This window comes from Anneissia japonica, unplaced genomic scaffold, assembly GCF_011630105.1.
Source record: "Anneissia japonica isolate Jap-2015-1 unplaced genomic scaffold, ASM1163010v1 scaffold1642_len504882_cov181, whole genome shotgun sequence".
In the NCBI taxonomy this organism is placed as follows: Eukaryota; Metazoa; Echinodermata; class Crinoidea; order Comatulida; family Comatulidae; genus Anneissia; species Anneissia japonica.
Window position 1 is genome coordinate 245,071 of NW_022692852.1, and position 17,199 is coordinate 262,269.

The 17,199-nt window shown below is 35.1% G+C and overlaps 2 protein-coding genes across 4 annotated transcripts in view; one reads left to right on the forward strand and one right to left on the reverse strand.

The window, feature by feature from the left end:
• The window catches only part of LOC117100431 (major facilitator superfamily domain-containing protein 6-like), an 11,529-nt gene extending 7,911 nt beyond the window's left edge, over positions 1-3,618 (reverse strand). The window contains exons 1-2 of the mRNA XM_033240117.1: positions 2,900-3,618; positions 967-1,117 (exon numbers count right to left, since the gene is read on the reverse strand). Of these exons, the coding sequence (XP_033096008.1) occupies positions 967-1,117; positions 2,900-3,513 (765 nt within the window). The 5' untranslated portion in view covers positions 3,514-3,618. The remainder of the gene's footprint in view (positions 1-966; positions 1,118-2,899) is intronic.
• Positions 3,619-9,712: 6,094 nt separating this feature from the next.
• On the forward strand, positions 9,713-13,765 carry LOC117100445. 3 transcript variants are annotated; one of them, XM_033240147.1, is made up of 5 exons: positions 9,713-9,860; positions 10,174-10,335; positions 12,262-12,465; positions 12,995-13,230; positions 13,593-13,765. In XM_033240147.1, the coding sequence occupies exons 3-5, from the start codon at positions 12,390-12,392 to the stop codon at positions 13,740-13,742; spliced, it is 462 nt and encodes a 153-aa protein (XP_033096038.1). In that variant the 5' UTR covers positions 9,713-9,860; positions 10,174-10,335; positions 12,262-12,389; the 3' UTR covers positions 13,743-13,765. The 3 variants fall into 3 exon arrangements, 2 of the variants coding, with proteins under 2 accessions (XP_033096038.1, XP_033096039.1); XR_004444123.1 differs by lacking the exon at positions 12,262-12,465; XM_033240148.1 differs by lacking the exons at positions 9,713-9,860; positions 10,174-10,335 and having other exon boundaries at positions 12,159-12,465.
• The last annotated feature ends 3,434 nt before the right edge of the window (positions 13,766-17,199 follow it).

Here is a 17,199-nt window from a genome sequence, read left to right on the forward strand (position 1 = left end):
TTTTGTTTTATTCATGTATGTATAATATTGTATTGGGATTATATTGTACTTTGATAACAATAAAATTATTTTTACATTAAATACATAGTTTTTACAACCTTAATGGATGCCATCTTGGAATTTATCATGATCACGTCATCATTCCGATCAAATTTTTAAATGAGAGTGATGAGTAACCATTTAGCCAAGATGTTGTTACATTTCATATCCACAGTATATGTAAAAGTGACTAAAAACATAAATTTATTTCCCCTACCCCCATCTTAAATAGTTTAAAATAGGGTATTTTAGGTCAAAATTTCAAAGTGCTGTAGAAAAAATTGCCCAAGCCCTAGGCATGGGGATTTTTTTTCTGAGACACTATAGGGTATGCTGATTCAGAAAAACCAAAAATTTATTTTCCTTCACTTTTTTCCCGCTAAAGTTCATTTCAGCATTTTTACAACCAGACTAACTACAAAGTATATATCAAAGAAGTGGGATTAATGAGGATAAGCTTATAAATTGTTAAGGGATTTAATCACTTAATATTTACAAGGATATATCTAAAAGAATTTCAGTAGATAAATTATAGTAAAACGTACACATTCTTCACAAGGCAAAACCGTTGTCGATTATGCCCGTACATTTTTGAATACATCAAATATATGATGGTAGAAAACAGAATAGAATTTGTTCACATGTCGATAATGTTTGATATAATGGCCACAGTTAATATGAGAAAAGAAAATACAATTATAGACCACGTTTGGGTCAAGGTTTTCCATGGTTTTTAGCAGCGTCTCAAATTAGAACAATAAAGATAAAAGACATTTGGTCTTTTATTGGAGTTGGTCTCTAATTGTTGGGGTCTTTAATTAGAGGGAGACCTGTACACAACGCGTCGTGCTACAAAAAGCATGAATGGAACATCTTCATATTGCTTTGCCTTATAATGTACAGAACAAGTTTAAGAAATAAGCTCACCTCCTCCGGCTTGATGATGACAACTAGTGGAACTGTGAGCAGTACCATTACAAAGAGACACACAAACATCGGTGTGAAATTCACATTGCTAACATTGATCCCACAGTAATAAGCTGTTGCAGTTGGTGTTATCCAGGAAGCAACAAATAGGCTAGAGTTGGTACAGAAGAAAAATGTATTGTCAAGATTTTCGGGGGTGGATTCAGGGCTGGGGGAAGCCTGCTTGCTCCCCAATGTTTCGAACATTTTTTTTTTTTGTAATGGAGATAAAAAGAAAATTATATTAAAATATTCAGTCATTTTTTGGAGGTGTAATTATAGGGGTAGCGAGTCTACAGGTTAAAAAGCAGACGTGTTCAAGTCCTGTTGAGATGTGGAGGCCCAGTTTGGACTGGAACCCTAGTGAGCACTGTCGCTGCTGACCAAGGCCGCAAGTGTTCCGGGGTGAAGCATGCTGGTTGCCAGGGGTCTTTGCAAGAGTTTAGAGGTCCACACTTGATTTCATTGAGGCGTTTGTATTTGCAATACAAATACAATGCTTTATTATGAAAGGCAAGTAGACAAAATTTGAAAATAAAGTAGGCCTTACAAAGGCTATTGACGTAGGCAACAAAATAGAGTGAATGCAACAAAAGACAGCGGAATGGAATTCGGCGGCACGATTCTCCAAGTTACTTTTGGTCGCCGTCAATTCACTTTTACGGTGCAACAGCTACTTACTTTTAAAACTATCTCTATAAAATTGAATATTAGAACCTCTAAGACCCTCAAAATGGCTCTGCGTCTAGCAGGCTTTACCCCTGAAGAATTGCCATAGCATTGGTGCCCTCATGTTTTTCAGACAATCGAATTATCACAACGTAAAGTTTAGAAAATTAAAAGTATCGGAAAAATGAAAATGAAATTAAATGTATGTGTGCCACTTCGGGTCATATGAAATTTCGATCCGATCACTTAAGTTTTTAGGTTGTAATAATTCCCTGAAATTTTTCCACCCAGACCTGTATTTGTTTTGTACCTGTACAATTTCTTTAAACAGAATTAAACAATTTAATTTATTTAATGTACATTTAGGCATTTTATTAACATCTATGTTTTTGTTATCAAAATATATTTTTCAAATGTTCTTATAATGTAACTATTTTTATATATTTACACAATCAGCGGCGTTACTGGAGGTGACACCTCGGTGCAAGATTGTCAGGCACTTTAATGAGGTTAGTTAGTTATCACTGTTAATCCCAGTGCCAGATCCAGGGTGGCATCGGAGCGGGGGGGGGGGGGCTGGTTCTTCGGACAAACCCCCCTCTGTGAAGAAACGTAACAAAATGCAACTGGGTCATGGCTTACAAAAAGGCATGCTAACCTACCTAGGCATAGGTTGAAAGATCAGACAAACTAGGCTTAGCCCAATTAGCCTCAATTGAATAAATTATACACACTGTTTTTGGTTCGCTGTCGTAATAATTTATGTAAGAAAGTGCGTTCTTCAGGCCTATTCATCGATCCATGAAAGAAAGACTACATCTACTCAATGTTGTTTGAATATAATAATATATTGCCTGTCTTTATTTTTTTCCTCTATGAGGCCTAAAGAATGATAAAATTACCTGACCTTTTTTCAAGAGGGGGAAAACCTTGAATTTTGAAGAACCTAAAGGTCATTAAAAGACTCCTCAGAAGTCGGGAAAGCTCATTTCCGGCCAATTAGAAATCAATATTTTCCAGGGGGAGGACACCCGGACCCCCACCCCCTTCCTGTTGGGGTTTTTTGAAAACATTTTGAACCCCCTCTTTTAAATCCCGGAGCCGCCCCTAAATCCCTTCCTATACACGGAAGGACCTCAGGATATTTCATAATATAAATGAAAGAGTAATTTTAATTTAAGCGCTAGAACTAATCAAAAACAACAACACTGACACTCCAACTTACATGGATCCGAATCCTAGAGCACCAAACGATCTTTGATATGGAAGCTTGTGAATTTCTTCCTCGAGAGCATTCATTGTAAACACATCAATTAGAGAATAGATACTTATGATAAAAACTTCAAATGGTAGTAAAAAAACACACAGTTTGTAAAAGGAGGTTTGCACGTCCCCCTGCTTGTATAACCACGAACGATCGGACGCAATGAATTGCTCATCAGTACATGTCGGATGCATGTTGCAAAACAAGGAGAAACTTCGGTTAAATTTTACATGAATGTCATCACAAGATTCGTGAACATTTTCTGAGAATGCAAACGCTAGCCATAATATTGACAACAACATTAGCAAACTGCACACAATGAGACTTGTTTTACGTAGTCTGAACTTGTCCACGATAAATCCAACAGCTAATGCTACACAGAATCCTGCAATTTGGTTAGCACCAAGTAAAACACCGACTTGATTGGGCTTTAGTCCTAGCTGCTTCATAAACAGCGGAATGTATGACTTCAGTGTTGCAAAACTACCAACAGTGTTGAAATATAATAATTTAAACTTTAATAAATCCGTATTAATTGTGTTGGAAATATTTGAACAAATCTCCATGCTCATCATGCTTTCACTGCCAATGCTATCGCTTTTTTTTTTTTATGTCTTGTAGTGAAACCACCACTTTTATAATGCTATCGCTTTTACTGATTATGGTACTGGAACTAAACACAAAACTGTTGTCATTATTTCTGCTCATTGTTTTTGATAAGGTCACGGATTGTGTTTAATACAATGACTCCATTGCAAAGTTATCACAATTAAAATAGCGAGCTAAAGTCAAATTGGGGTCAGTGCATTGCTCCGAAGGTCCTTTGGTCTGAATGGTCGTTGGTCCGAAGGCCCGTTGGTCCGAAATTAATATATTTGAAATGTGAACAAAAATTTAAAACAAGAAAACACATGATAGACCTATAGCTAACAGTAACAATAACAAATTATTAATTGTTGAAAGATGCTCAACTCTGCAACATCCTATCCGCAAACAATTAACTTGACGCGAGGAATAATATAATCTTATTGTTAGACTTCATGTGAAGAGATAATTACACATTTTTTAGGCTATTTTCACGCAGGTTCAACGTCAACTGGCTCATGTTTCAAACTTTATTTGTAACTATCCTAAAACGTAATTAAGACTTTTTTACATTTAGGACCTAACTTTGGTTTATTATACATTACAGTACTAGACTACTTGCGAAACCTGATTTTTGTCAAGTATATTATAATATATAAAATTAATAAAGTTGCATAGGCAAAATAACAGTGACAAAATAAATATATGTATGTATATATATATTATAGGCCTATATATATATATATTATAGGCCTATATATATATATATATATATGATGAAGACGAAATATTCGTGTTAAATAAATTGTGTACCAATTAAAAATACGTCAACTTGACTTTTGTTTTTATTGTCATCGCCTTCACCACTATATATATATATATATATATATATATATATATATATACTTTATATATATATATATATACATACTGTATATATATAAATAAAATATAAGTATTCTTTAAAGTAAACAACAAAAGCATAGATCACATCATACACAAATCATATAATATATAAATATAAAAATAAAGAATCACTCAAGGAAGCAGATAAAAAACGCATTCAGTGGTAAAGAATATCCTTAAATTAAAGGCTACCTAAGAGCTCAGCTGACATAACAAACCGTTTCAATAAGTATTATAACAATTATTTTTGGAAAACCAGGTCACTAAAATTAGGAATATTTGGACCAACGGGCATTGACCAAAGGTATACTCACCCAACTAAAATTAGGAACTTCGGGCCAAAGACTCTTCGGACCAAAGACCCTTCGGACCAAGGTACGCACCCGGCTTGCCAAAGCAATTTTATTACTTTTTCTGTACATTTTGAGTAGGCCTATGCTGATTCCAAAAATACAAGGGTCCATTTTTTTCCGAGATTGTCTTGTTTTTTTTTTTTAAGAATAATTGACATATTTGCATTCACAAAAAATAAATTAAGCCGGTTTTCTTTTTGTTGGCCATTTTGATATTCAAGATGGCCGCACTTTACGATTGAATATCACCATTGAACAAGTTGACATGGAAAACATAAGGTTTACTATCAAAATCATGTCGATACCTGCTATAATATCATAGTTTTATTGTTATTATTACTGTAAAATGGCAGCCATTTTGAAATTCAAGATGGCCGCCATGTATGATTCGTGAGAATTACACCATTGGACAGGTTGACATTGAAAACACAGGGTTTGCTAACACAATCTAGTCGATACCTGCTTTAATAGCAAAGCTGTTGTTATTCTTACTGTAAAAACGGTAGCCATTTTCAAAATTCAAGATGGCCGTCATTTAAGATCCATGAGAATATCACCATTGGACAGATTGATATTGTAAACATAAAGGTTGGTACCAAAATCATGTCGATACCTGCTCTAAAAAAAAAAAAAAAAATGGAATTGGGGAGGAAAAGGGTTTCGAAATGATGATTATGATTATTAATGCCTGACTCTGGGTGTGTTCTTTTGTGTTTTGTTTATCATTATTATTTTTTGTTGATGTTTATTATTATTGTTATTATGATTGTTTTATCATTATTAATAATATTATTATTATTATTTTTTTTCCCCTTTTTTTTCCAGGACCACAATGAAAAACATTTCTTTAAAATGATTGTGTCATCCTGGCTAAAGATATTAGTAAATAATGGCACAGTTATGGTTATTTTTAATGTGAAAATGGCAGCTATTTTGAAATTCCAAAATGGCCTCCAAGGCAAACTCGGAAAAAATGGACCCTCGCATTTTTGGATTCAGCATACCCAAAATATACAGAAAAAACAATAAAATTGCTTTGGGCAATCCTATCTCGCAAACTTTGTTTATTGAACATTATGTTTCACACTAGAATGAAATTCCACCAATCACACCTTGGTCACACGTCGGCAAATTAGCAAAAATATGTTAGTGGTGCAGACAGTTGGTCTCTTTTTCAAATTATTTGGAACATGTTTCTAATTTCACTGAATGCATATTTCTGCGCCTATTATGATGAAATTACACAATTGACCTTTAATTTAATCACTGAATCTGCATCTTTACGACTTACGTCTCAAATGTGCATATTTCTTTTAAATATAATAATAGCAAGGATGGAAATATAGTCACACCATGGTCACACGTACTGTTCATATGCAGGTTAGCTGTAAAATATTATGCTTTTATATATATATTTGAATATCAAAGAGCCAACATACCATACTCTCAGTTTAACATGAACCTAGTATCTTTTAACAGTCGCAATGAAGAAGTAAAGGTACCGTAGTTTATGCAACTCATGTTGGCTTAACGAAGTAGAAGATGCATACCATTTCTGTTTAATTTGTCCTACTTATAAATCAGAGAGAGTGGGTGAAGGTGGGGGTCGGGGATAGATAGAGAGAGAGAGAGAGAGAGAGAGAGAGAGAGAGAGAGTCCTTACTGTCGCCTTACCAATGGGTTAACCCGAACCGTTTTTAAGTACTGTACTATCAGGTGTGTAGGACTACAGTACTTCTAAATTAAAAGGTTAGTTAAATATAACAAAATATAACAAATGATTGGCAACTTCAAGAAATAATCAGATAAATACACATCACTGTTAGCATCACACCTATGATCTTTTTTCCATATAGGGCCAAAAAATATTATATACATTACAAGTTAAATTACTTATTTAAAGCGTTATTTAATTTTAATAAAGTTAATAACTAATAAAAAAATCCCAATAACCGGTAGTTATGGAGACAACATGAAATAGGGCCTACTATATCTGGGTTATAAGTTTTAGTTCTGTTAACTATTGTGATTGCTTCTCTATCTTAGAAATATATTACTATTTATTCGAATAAACGCCCCGCTTTGAATATGGCCCTCCAGCTTTATTTGGAATCAGTGGCGCATTATAGTCTCTGTCTCTTATACACATCTAGATCTAATAACATTAGTCACAGAAACATGCAAATTCTGTGAAGATAAGGTCAAGAGTCAGTGGTAAAATGTTTTATTGAAGCGAATAGAAACATACGTTCTGAATTATTTGAAAAAGAAAGCAACACTCGATCTGCGACCATCGGTTGCCAAAATATGGGATCGCTATATAATTTGTATAATTACGAGCTAATTTGCACATGAAGAGTACATGTGACCATGGTGTGATTATATATTGTTATCCCTTCTATTATTATAATGCAAAGGAACATGCATTTGAAATAATCTGAGACCTGAATTAAGTTTCTATATAGGCCTACATTAGACACAGTCACGGATACAGTAGTGATGATATTAGGGTCACCTATTATCTCTTTGTCTATGACTTTGAATCCTATATAAAATTCATTTATTAATAAATAAAGTAGTATTTAAAGATTTTTTAAAAAAATTCTTATTAATTACAATGCTTGCTTCAACTGTTTCCCCGCATTTTTATTTTTTTTAACGAATTCTCAATTTTTTTTATGTCAATTTCTCTATCTTTTGCGTTATCAATTTTCTGCTGTTTCTTTTATATATTTGACAAATTTTGTTCGAAATGGTATATATATAGGCCTATCATGAACAGAAATTACAATAATTAATGTTCGTCAATGATAATTCCATCACATTCCTCCATAATTATAGGCCTATTTATCGTTTGTGTTAATATACTGTAGTTCATGCTTTTGTTCATGGTCTTTTATGTTAAAATAAATAGCCTATTTACAGTGCGACATTTTTGGGGTGTTTTATATTTGAGAATTCACGCAGCTGACAACTATATTGCCAAAAACAGTTCATGGAAAGAAGTGAAAACATCATGAATTGTTTTTCAAATATTATGAACAGTATTAATACGGATTTATTAAGGTTTAAACTATTATATTTCATTGTTGATGGTAGTTTTGGAACACTGAAAATATACCTTCCTTTGTTTCTGAAGCAGGTTGGACTAAATGCCAGCGAAGTCGGTATTTTAATCGGTACTTCGCAAATCACAGGATTCTGCTTATCCGTAGTTCTTGGATATGTTGTGGATAAATTTAGAATACGTAAATCGTGCCTCATCGCTAGCAGCTTCCTCCCGATGCTGACATTATTCGGCTTAGCATTTAAATTCTCGCGAGACGATTTAGCATCATGTGATATTATGCATATGAAATTTAACCAGAGTTTTTCTTCGTTCTGTCAACTTTATCCGACGTGTACTGAAAGGAAATTGATTGCGTCCGATAGGTCTTGGTTGTACGAGCAAGACCAAAGTCTGTTGTACAAAATATGGAGTTTCTTACTATCAATTGAAGTTTGTATATTGAGTTTGTATTCTCTTGTTGATGTGTTTACAATGGACGCTCTCCAGAATGAAACTCATCGCCTACCTTATCAAAGATCATCTGGTGCTGTTGGTTTTGGATGCGTGTAAGTTCAGTGATTTTTTTTCTTTAAAGAATTTTATTGAGAAAATAAGCAGTTTCCACACACTGGGTTGTTTTCGTCAAAGCATCGCACTATTTGGGCGAACTAAACAATCTTCAGCAAATGGCACATTGTGTCGAGTGCGTGTTATTTATAATACGGTAGTTTACTGCGAGGTTGATTTCATCCAATAGTCGCGCGAGTTCTACGAGTTAAAAACTCGTGAAACTCGTGATTTAATTCACTTAGATAAGGACCTCTATACGAGCCTACTACGTGTTAGCTACGAATGAGGCACGACCTTATGGAATTGGTTTTATTTACGAACTATGCCGAGCGAAGCACCGAGTTTACTACTAGCTTTACGGGACGAGCGTAACTAGTTTGTAAAGTATTAAATACGGTACGAGTTCGGTACGAGCTCCGACCAAATGTTCCTGGTTATCGTAACCAACTCGGTGCGTTCGTATTTAACTCTTACTCATTTCGGTGTGCTCGCATCAAACTCGTGGATTACAAAACCGCCAACGAGTGTCCCGAGTGTACGAGTTAGGTAGGCAACTCGTGGCACTATTAGTGCCACGAGTCCAGAGGTGCTACGAGTACGTACGAGTTCTGGTCCGAGCTTCAAGAATCGTCCTACGAATTTTTGCAGAGTTTAACTCGTATGCTGAAAAACCCCTGGTGGGAGAGGGGCTTACTCACGAGTCAACACGACTTAGAACGAATTAGAGCAAATTTCGAATTGCCTTGAGTCAAGTATGAGTTTACTGCGAGTTTTACAAATTTGCTACAAGCTTCACGAGTCTGTAAACGTGTTAAATACGAGTAGGCCTATCCTAAACTAGGCGTTCTTGGATCGTAGTTCTAAGATTGAAACTCTATGTACTCATAAAAGGCCAATTCTAACTCATTTCATTTCCGGGAAAAACTCAAGTAAGTTTGTAAGAACTCTTAGTTTTGACATACAATAAACTCGAAGTCAACCATGAAAAAGCTCTTAGTTAATTCGTAGAAATTTACTCCGGGTTTTCCGAGTTAATTTATCCTCGTGCTAAAACGGCTTACTAATTATCCGTAGTCTCTGCAGTGCTTTTATCCCTTTGTATATCATATCGTAAGAGCAGGAATTCCTGTGCCAAAATTACTATTTATTTTTGTTATAGGCATAGAGCCTAATTATATTATAACAAATATATATATATATAACGAAGTATCAGCTTCTCTCCTTAAACAATATCAACCTAGATTCCGTCAGCAAAAATCAGGACTTTAAATTACATGGTATCTGAAATATTTTTTTTCACTCTAGCACGTTTTTTGTATCCTCAATATTAATGAAAACAATAACGGCTGATTATTGTGGCAGTGAAGTTAGCCTAGTGGACTTTACACCGATGTTTTTGTGTGTTGTGGTCTTGATACTGCTAACGGTGCCACTAGTTATCACCCTCAACCCCGAGGAGGTAAGCACAGACTTTTTTGGGGGGATCGGTTATGAAATAATTTTTATGAACTGAAGTAGGCCTATTACACACATACACACACACACTTCCTCAATCGTCAGGTGCTAGGCTCACTTGTAAACAAGCGTCATCTTGTTTTGATTTTATATTGCTCTGCTCCTGCATTGAGTGTGTGTGTGTGTGTGTGTGTATGTATATGTGTATATATATATCATATATATGTATAGGAAAATGTTATATGTATATATATTTATATTTGTGATATAGATAATTTCCTACTAATGGTTTATTTAAATTTTCTGAATTATTATAGGTTAAAGTAAATGCCAGCCAAACGACCAACAATGAAACTTAGTCTGGCATCAAGGAATTTTGGAAAAATGGACGCAATGCGACGTTTATGTTCACTGGCCTTGTCATCGGTGTTGTATATGGATACATCATGTCTTATTTGACTTGGAGGGTCGACATCTTGGTAAAACCAGTTTATATATGTAATGTACTATGATATCTATTACACTATGATAAACATAATATATTCAACGGTTCCACTATGTTTAACTTAAATAAAATATTGTAGAAAGTAGTAAAAACACTCTAAACCTAATATACGATAAATTAAACACAGACATGTTTCAAAGAGTTGTTTCATCATAATGCGTTAAGCTATTTACACTAAAAGCTCTTATAAGTCAATCGTGACGTCATCACTGTAACTCCTAATGTTTTTTCTTACTCAAATCTCATAATTATTGTTTTACAACTACTGAATTTAATATGAAAATTTGAGGCCTATTTAAACTTATGTTAAAAACGCAAGGAACGAATTTAGATGCAGGCAGTAGGCCGAGGCCTAGATGGATCCCTAGCTTATAGAAGAAATCATCAAACGATTACCTGTCTGCACCGAGCAAAATGTGATCTGTATTCTCTTTTCTTATTATTTTTTATTTCTCTGACGAATGTCTATCAAAATAGTAAACTCATGACAAGTGCAGTAACAATCCGCATACGCACAGCTAAATGTAATACGCACACAGATAATACTGATCATATCACTATAACAACCGATGACTACACAACAGTTTGATTATAAAACTAGCATTTAAAAGACGGCGATTGACTTATAAAACAGTTGGTATAGTGCTTATCTACACACTGGAGGAAAATTATTATACTTAGGTTAGATTAATGCATTCAAAAATATCCTGGTCTTGAAGGCCCTCATGATTTTTTTCATGGAATAATCTAACCTTCGTATAATAATTTCCACTAGTGTATGATACGCAACTATACTAATTCGTTATTAGGGCCTATGTGTTAACTAAAATATGTTAATTATGAGGAATTCATTCAAAATAAGAATATTTTAGTTCCACGTTTAATGGTTTGAAAATTTGTAGTTTTATTTTTTATTTATTTTCTTTATATTATGATAGTTCGGCCAACAATAAACAATACAAAGCGATATTATTAATATAAATACACACATTATCTACCACGGTGCATGGAGACAGCATAAACAAAGCTAATAGCGAATGTCTTCCCAAAAGTTTGTTTGTTATGACCTACTGTATAGTTAGATTACAAACTTTTAATTGAATTACAGTAGAACCCCTTCTTTTTGGGCACCCCTATTAAGGGGACACTTTTCCGTGAAACGAGGGGCAATATATCTTTTAACACTACATCTAACCCCTATTAAGGGGACACCCCTATTAAGGGGACACCCCTATTAAGGGTACGGGGACGCTTTCTGAATGTGCCAAATGGTCAAATAACCTCTATTAAGGGGACACCTATTTTTTTTTTCATTGTATCACAACAACACAGCAGTCTTAAAATAATTTAACAATTTGACCCATGACCATGAGGATTTGTTTTCCTTTGTTTTTCTTGTACATTCATGTAGGATTTTAATCTATAACATGACATGCACCCTTAATTCTAAATCGTTACTCTATTCATCCTACTATCCAATAAAGAGCTTAATACCGTATTTTAAAAATAATAAAAGAATATTTGGTCAGTAATCTTATTTCGAAATAACATCTTGATATAAGATTGGGAACATATAAAACTATTGTTGTTTTAATTACATTTCTGCTGATTTCATGTTATAAATACATATTGCATTGGTAATTATTGCAAAAATTCGTTCTAATTAAACCGTATCTGAATCTTATGCCAATAAAAATAAAATTATAAAGAATGTATGGTATGGTTACATGAAAGCATGCCAAAAACCCCTAATTAAGAGGACAATTTCACGTTTTTGGTTAGTGTCCCTTGAATAGGGGTACCCCTATTCAAGGGACACCTCTATTAAGGGGACACTTTTTTAGGTCCCGAAGGTGTCCCCTTAATAGGGGTTCTACTGTATTTTTTTGTATTTATTCAGGTGGAACAAAACTGTTGGTGGGAATAGGAATCGTAGTTCAAGGGTTTGTGGAGTTTGTGATAGGTATATTTGCTTCACAGCTCATACAAACTTTTAGTTGCCTCAAGATCATAAGTTTCGGGGCGTTCATGTATGCGATAAATTGCGTTGGGTATGCCACGATGCATAATCCTAATTGGTCGATTTTGATGAAGGCTACTGAAGGTAAATGTCAATAAAGTAAGTTGTTGAGTAATTTAAAGAACGTTAACCATAATGGTGATAATAGTGATGATAATGATAAAGAAGATGATGATGTTATAAAGATGATGATGATGATGATCTTGGATGATGATGATAATAATGTTGAAATAGTTTCATCTGGTTTAAAAATTAAATATAATATTGTAAATCGAATTCGTTTTTCTAAACCACAGTAAATTACACGTGCGACTTGCGACGTTCATTGTCTGATAGCGTGTAGCTGACAGCACACGAGACGTTGCAAGTACGTATAATTTATTGTAGTTAGTTTAGAAAAAAACAACAAATTCGATTTACAAGATGATTACAATAATGTTTAAAATAATGATGATGGAACTTTTGTATGGAATACAAAAAACATGTATACGAGACTGATCATATATAGAATTGCCTGGCCTGTTGATGTGAGCGGGTGGGTGACTAGACCCCTTGTCCACCACATACCCACTTCTCTCAAACAATAAACATCACACATGCCTTCAATTTCTAGGTGCTGGGTTTTTTTGCACAATGGTCGTGGGATTGGCGTACATTGCTCAGACAGCTCGTCCTAGATGTCAAGCCGCTGTTACATTCATGTTTTCTGCAGCTTATACGTCTTTGGGCTTCAGCGTGGGCTCAGAAATTGGCGGGCTACTGACAGGAGAATATGGTGTAAAAAACGTTTTCTACATGGTGTCAGGCCTCTCAGCATCCGTCGCCATTTTTATTGGAATGTTCGATTGGGTTGGTTGACAATATTACGCTAAAATTTTAAGACCTGATATCTAAAAACCCATTATTTCAACAACAATATCAATAGAATCAAACACTAGGCCTAAGTTAAAAAAAATTCTGCTGAGTTGAGCTAAGGACTTGAATAAGATAGTTGATAAATTTGTGTGTATGTAGGCTATTAGTTTAAATGTTTTTGAACAAGAGCCCTTAAATTTACTGGAATGAAATTAAGAATTTAGGCATTTACTTAAACCTTTCTATAATTAGGCCATAAACAAATTGTTGTGTTGCCCAGGCATCAGTTAAATATCATACGGATATTTTAGGCTCCTCAATTGTACATTCACCTAAGACTATTTTCTCGTTCTTAGATATATTCCATGAACAACAGCAGGGACGAGGTATCATCAACATCTGAACACTACACTGCTGCTGGGCATCATCCAGCACTTACTGGTCAAGATAGTTGTAATTCCGACAAAGACAAGTTGATAGATTATGGGAGTACTGACGGGTCATGAAGGCTGGCTTATCAATGATGAAGTACTGTTACCCCAAAGAGAGTACGGTATCCAGAGTTAAAATGCCTAGGAAACTCAATGTAACACCATAGAAATATTAAGGCAAAGCGATACAAGCTTACAGATGCTATTGAAAGAAAGGTCAAACCATGTATTTTCGAGACAACTGAGATTAAAGTATTCTGGAAACAGTACCGGGACTTGTTGTTTGAGACATCTTGAAAAACCCTTGGGTTTGTTTTTTTCTCTCTCTCTTTCGTGGTTGCATTCTACCTTCAGTTTATTTTAATCATCACAGAATAATGTTATGCACATTTTGTAAATGATATGACTAAAAATTAAATTAATACAATTCATCGTTGTTTAATACCCAGTGTATTAAACTTGTTTTTTTTTTTTCAAATATATGTTTTCATTTTTGTTTTTCTTTTTTTATGTTGAACCATCGTATTAGCTAACAAAAAGATACATACACATATATACATATACATATATGCATATATACATATATATATATATATCATACACATGTTGAAATACAATTCCAGTTCAATGATTGTTTAACTAATCAGTGCACTTTCACTAGTTATAGTACACTTTTTTTTTAACGTAATAGTTTCCTCCTTTGAGTACTAATACTCTCGTGTAATAAATAAGTAAACTAGGTAAACATAAAGATTTGAAATATATACATAGGGCCTATAATTAAGTTAGATATTTCGAAACAAGGTTAGAATGATAGCGCGTGATGATAATAAAATGGAAAACCGTAAGGATAAATTCCAAGTCCAAGACTATCGGTATGTCTTGGCTCTGTGTGTACGTGAGACAGACGCACTATACTCATATTTTCTCTCAAAAACTTTACTTCCAATGATTATGCCATAATTGTTATTTCTTTTAATACCACCAAGTTTGTTAAATAAAAAAAAAGATCAATAAAAACATTACAAAATAGACAAACGAACCTTTGGGTTTGTTCGTAGAAAGCATCAAGACTGGTTTGATGGAAATGACCGAGAGATTCTCCGAATGTTGGAAGATATGCATGCTCTTTATAAGACGAGGGTCGATGATAAGAACACACCACGAAAAAGAGCTGCATATTTGGAAGCTATGAGGTCAGTTCAATCTCAACTTGGAAAACTGAAGGAGGCTTGGTGGTAAAGCTATTAATTAGAGCTCTATGGTTGCCGAAAATAGTTGATAAAAAGCTAAATCATGAGAATTTGTTGGCGCTTCATTTTGACTAATGGTGATGTGATGATGATGAATTTTACTATTTAAAAGTGTCATTTCCGGCCATCTAGAGGTATTATTTCCTCCAGTTTTCTCACCTCAGCCCCGACCATGGTGAGGCTGAGGTGGGTGCGGCCTCACAGCTTTGAAGTAGGTCAAAAAAAGTAAATACATCAAAGAAAGTGTTTCTTTAGTTTTATTTTTTTTATGGTACATATCTCTGGTTGTCGAAAGATCATGTGAAATTTGCTAGCGCTTCTTTTTATTAGAATAATGATGTGGTTATGATGAATTTTACTATATAAAAGTGTCATTTCCGGCCAACTACAGATACTATTTCAAAACAGATTTGCGCCCTTGCACGCATCCCCTACCACCAAATTCTGTATCCGCCCCAGCGTCGGGTGATGGGTGTCCAGGCCGTTTCGAAGGGAAAAGGGGAATGCCCCTCATCCGCTGGCGCCACCACTGGTTCAGGACCCACAACACAACACCTAGCATTATTTTTAACCCTAAGTGGTCTTTCGATACCTCGTCTAAAGATGCTGATTTATATTCAATATATAATACAGTCTGATATAGGCGAGTTCTTCATGCCCTAGTTACATCGAAAATCTCATTGGTTTATAATATGGCGGGAGAGGCTAAATGGAGGAGAGGCTAAACAAATTTGGTTAATAAACTGCAGCCCCGCTACCCATGTCCACGGATACAGGATTTAAAGTTGTGCGGATTTTGGAAATACGGCACCTCTGGATACCCCGGAAATAGCATGTGGCAAACCTGTAGAGCCTTTACCCCTTTCCCTTAAGAGACAGCCAACATTTAAAGTTAGTTGGGATATTGAATTTAAGCCTAGGCCTACCACAGGCACATCATGGTGAACCTGATGTGCACAAATTGTGAAAATACGGTTAGTCTATGTACCAGGAAATAGCAGCTGACAACCTGCAAAGCAGCTACCTCTATTCCAACCCAGGCCCGTAGCCAGGGGGGTTTTTATGGTTCGGGCGAACCCCCCTGTTTTCTAGCGAACCCCCTCGAATTTTTGAATGAGTCCCACCCGTTTTTAAATTGTAGCCTGCATTACAAGCCTACATTCATAGGATATGTCAGCTTCAGAAGTTCGGAGATTTAAATTAAAACGCAATTCCTTTACGATGGCACACATAAGAGATGGCAAACATCGATAAAAACACGGCTGCCGTCTCAACTTTCACTGGCCTTTGGCTGAATGTTTGTAAGAAATGTACCAACCGGTAACGAAACCGGTAGCCGTCTACCTAGAGTAAATGGTGCCACCAAACGAAGCTAAAGTTTTGCGACTTAATCCACCAAATGCAAATAAAGTTTTGCGACTTAATCACCTAAATGTGGATTGTGTGGTTAGTAAATTCCATAGCCATACTGTCCATCGCGCACACTACACTATGTGCTGATGGAGCATTTTGGGGAAATGGACTCTCCTTTTTTTTCATCCCAAACAAAATATTATTAATAAATCAACATAGTCCATCTCAGTCATCATAGCCAGTCTCAAAAGTAGGCTAGGAAGTTTGTTTTAAACAGCAGACACGCTACAGAACGGAGTGCGTCAAAACGAGTGTTTGTTAATGTTTAATGATAATAATCATGAAACGTTGTAGAATAACTGACTTTTTTTCGTCCGCTGTTGCAAAGAAGAAAACGACAGATAGTCCTGGTGGGTTATTGATTTTAAAATCAATTAGCCTAGCCTAGATGTTGACTAGCTAGGTTCGCTCCTTGTTCATTTAGATACAGAATTATACCCCGACGACAACAAAGTGTAGGCATAGGCCTAAGTACAGTAGAACGTACTACAGGTAGGCCTACTAGGCCTAGGCTTTTGTTGAAGTTGAAGTTGAAGTGCATGTACAGGATGCGCCATAGGCCTATATTTAAAAAAATACATTTTGTTAATTATTATTGGTTGGCCTGGGACGGACCTAGGCAGGCAGGCCAGCTTTACCGTCGGAAGTCCTGGGATTCGACGATGACGTCCGTGCACGTTTACAAACGCCATTGATTAGAATGAAAATAGACGCGCTAAATTTCGTTTTTTTTTTGTTTTTTTTTCTTTTTATGAAAGAAAGAATTTATCGAACATTTATCTACATAAAAACAAGAATAATATTGTAGAAATTGTATTTCTAAAGATGCATGTAATTCATATTTTATTTTGTAGACAATAAATATT

What these genes read in the sequence shown, in the direction of transcription:
- LOC117100445 (XM_033240147.1), top strand. Translation starts at nt 12,390, where the DNA reads ATGTATGCGATAAATTGCGTTGGGTATGCCACGATGCATAATCCTAAT. An exon ending in TTTGATGAAGGCTACTGAAG is followed by an intron (nt 12,466 to 12,994) that starts GTAAATGTCAAT and finishes TTCAATTTCTAG; the next exon opens with GTGCTGGGTTTTTTTGCACA. An exon ending in TTATTGGAATGTTCGATTGG is followed by an intron (nt 13,231 to 13,592) that starts GTTGGTTGACAA and finishes TCTCGTTCTTAG; the next exon opens with ATATATTCCATGAACAACAG.